Here is a 2,499-nt window from a genome sequence, read left to right as displayed (position 1 = left end):
CCGGGCGTGATGTCACGGCAGGCTAACACAGGCTTCGGCGCCACAACTCTGTGTCCCCAGATCTCCAACGTGTGCAGATGGCTACGCTTCCTCCTGCCGGACGCAGATGGGGCCTCCGTCGAGTTTGTGCGCTCCCCGGACAATGTACGGGCGTATGTGGACAACTTGACGGAGGCACGGCTAAACAGGGCCACCATCTGCATGCACCTGGACAATCTCCTGCGGTTCGTGGCATTTGTCAGGGAGCAGTCGGGCCCGGAGTACGACGCCGAATGCGACACCTTTGCCGCGGCCCTCAAGTCGGCAATGCGGGGCATCAGGCGCGAGGGGGAGCCCGCCAAAAGGCAAGCTGGTTAATAACTCCCAGACTCCTCCTCTCATCCCAGCTTTTCCCCCACCCTCCCGCCGACATTTGTGTCCTTGTCATTGCAGCGCCAAGCTAGTGATCGGACCACAAACCACCCTGTACCACTGCCAGACGATCCTCCGCAGGGCCCAGGAGGACGTGACCGCTGTCCAGACCAATTTGGACCAGGAGCGCCACGTCACGGAGGAGAACCAGACGCGACTCCGGCAGTACTGCGTGGCCCTGCTCCTGCTCAAGGCGTGCGTCAAGCCGTGGGTGGTGGAAAACCTGCAGGTGAGAAGGCATCTCCCTGTGGTTTGGGCACAGCCGTTGTGACGCTCAGCTCAATCTGTGTGCGCTTTTTTTTGTTTAATTTTGGAAATGAACAGTGATAGCAAACGGAAACAACAAGGCCACACACACGCACAAACATATTTATATCGATCGATCGATCGATCGATCGATCGATAGATAGATAGATAGATAGACATGTCTCTTCTCGGCCACCCGGCACCCCTTTCACTATAGCATTACACGTGATCAATCCATCCAAGCAACGGATTGATCATTGTTGCACATTTATTAACAAATACCGATGAGAAACATAAACATGATCGAATTTCGAAAGTCTTGCTATTTTCTTTCCACAGACGAGAGAGTGGCTGGAGCGCACCAGCTACGGCGGCTTTGTGGCGGTCACTTGCCGTCGGCAGGATGGACATGAGTCCTCCTTTGCCCTGGGGGAGGACGACGCCTCTGTAAGTGGGCCTTTTTTCCAAAGCAAGGCAGTCTGCCCAGCCTTGTTTAGGAGTGTGAAAAAGAAATCCTGTATCGTAAATTCAGTTGTAACGTTGACTCATACAGCAGTTACATTTTCCCAACTGCCATGGCCAACGCTTTCCTCTCTTCCTATGCAGCTCATTGAGACCTACTTCAAAAAAGTTAGGTCAGGCGTTGTGAGGGACACCAAGACGGTCGAGACCCATCTCTTCCTCTACCGCTCTGGGGCCGTCATCACCAGCGCTCACGTGGAGTTGTGCCGCCTTCATCGCCAGTGAGTGAAGTTGTTTTTCGAGGCGGTGGAGGGGTGTAATAAAACTTTACAAAGTCAAGTTTAATCAGATCATACAGGGTTTCTGTGATGAAACCCGTCTTTCGGGGGTGGAAAACTCAATTAAATTAAACTCAAAGCTTAAAAAAAATAGTCAGGACAGGGTTGCGAGGAAATACTGTTAATTTTTCACAACCAATACCAAATGCCATATTTAGTCAAGCATTAAACAGTGCAGCCACTCCTCCACATTTCCTTTGCTGTCTGCCTTTCACGAAGAAAAGTGTAGTTGGGTGGAGTGGACTCCCTCAGAATAGCCGATTCATTAAATTCATGTCATAAACCATGTTTCTGTTACAAACATTACATCAGCATTATTGTCAATAATGAAGTCCTTCATTAAAAGGGATTTTCCTGACAGAGATCTAATGTTTAATAAAGCCAGTTTATATGACTCAGTGGTTGACCATGTCTCTGTGACAGGTTACATCTGACAGTTTATGACTTTTAAGCATTTGTTCCTGTTTGTCATCCTTTTGTATTTATTATTCGTGCCACGTGTCCTCACATGTATTCCATAATCTCCGGCAAAAGACCCCAGCAGACGCCGGTAACTGTCATGTCTGATAGACGTGTGGCCAGGGCCCGGTCTGTATCGCAGAGAAGTTATCTGGAGGTCCTGAGCACCAGAATGTTCCGTGAAATATCAGAACTTAGCGTCGGAACTCGAGAAGTCTGACTACTGGTCCAAAAACCCAGTGTAAGGGCCTGGTGGGCGATACAAAACAACAAGCAGAAGAGTTTTTATTTACTTGGCCTGGGACTAATTAATAAATCAGACTGAAAGATGGCCCGTACTCCTCCTCCTCCTCTTCCTGTAGATCTGGGGACATGGAAATTTAGGTAGTTGGATGGAGTTGACTCGTTTATACTAACCCAGTCCTCTTGCAGCTGAACAGGACAATTCAATTCAATTTTATTTATATAGCGCCAAATCATGAAACATGTCATCTCAAGGCACTTTACAAAATCAAGTTCAATCATATTATACAGATTGGGTCAGATTATACAGATTGGTCAAAAATGTCCTATATAAGGAAAC

General features: G+C 48.4%; 1 protein-coding gene across 1 annotated transcript; it reads left to right on the top strand.

The window, feature by feature from the left end:
• On the top strand, positions 1–1,472 carry LOC118562395. Its single transcript, XM_036134770.1, has 4 exons — positions 1–344; positions 433–640; positions 997–1,104; positions 1,264–1,472. The coding sequence occupies exons 1-4, from the start codon at positions 10–12 to the stop codon at positions 1,402–1,404; spliced, it is 792 nt and encodes a 263-aa protein (XP_035990663.1). The 5' UTR covers positions 1–9; the 3' UTR covers positions 1,405–1,472.
• Positions 1,473–2,499: the final 1,027 nt, after the last annotated feature.

This window comes from Fundulus heteroclitus, unplaced genomic scaffold, assembly GCF_011125445.2.
Source record: "Fundulus heteroclitus isolate FHET01 unplaced genomic scaffold, MU-UCD_Fhet_4.1 scaffold_904, whole genome shotgun sequence".
Taxonomy (NCBI): Eukaryota; Metazoa; Chordata; class Actinopteri; order Cyprinodontiformes; family Fundulidae; genus Fundulus; species Fundulus heteroclitus.
Note: the sequence above shows the minus strand (reverse complement) of the source record. Positions and strands in the feature narration are given on the sequence as shown.

Excerpts from the sequence above, each read along its gene's own strand:
- LOC118562395 (XM_036134770.1), top strand. The coding sequence starts at position 10 with ATGTCACGGCAGGCTAACACAGGCTTCGGCGCCACAACTCTGTGTCCC. Across the intron at positions 345-432 it reads GAGGGGGAGCCCGCCAAAAG|CGCCAAGCTAGTGATCGGAC; the intron begins GCAAGCTGGTTA and ends TTGTCATTGCAG. Across the intron at positions 641-996 it reads GGGTGGTGGAAAACCTGCAG|ACGAGAGAGTGGCTGGAGCG; the intron begins GTGAGAAGGCAT and ends TTCTTTCCACAG.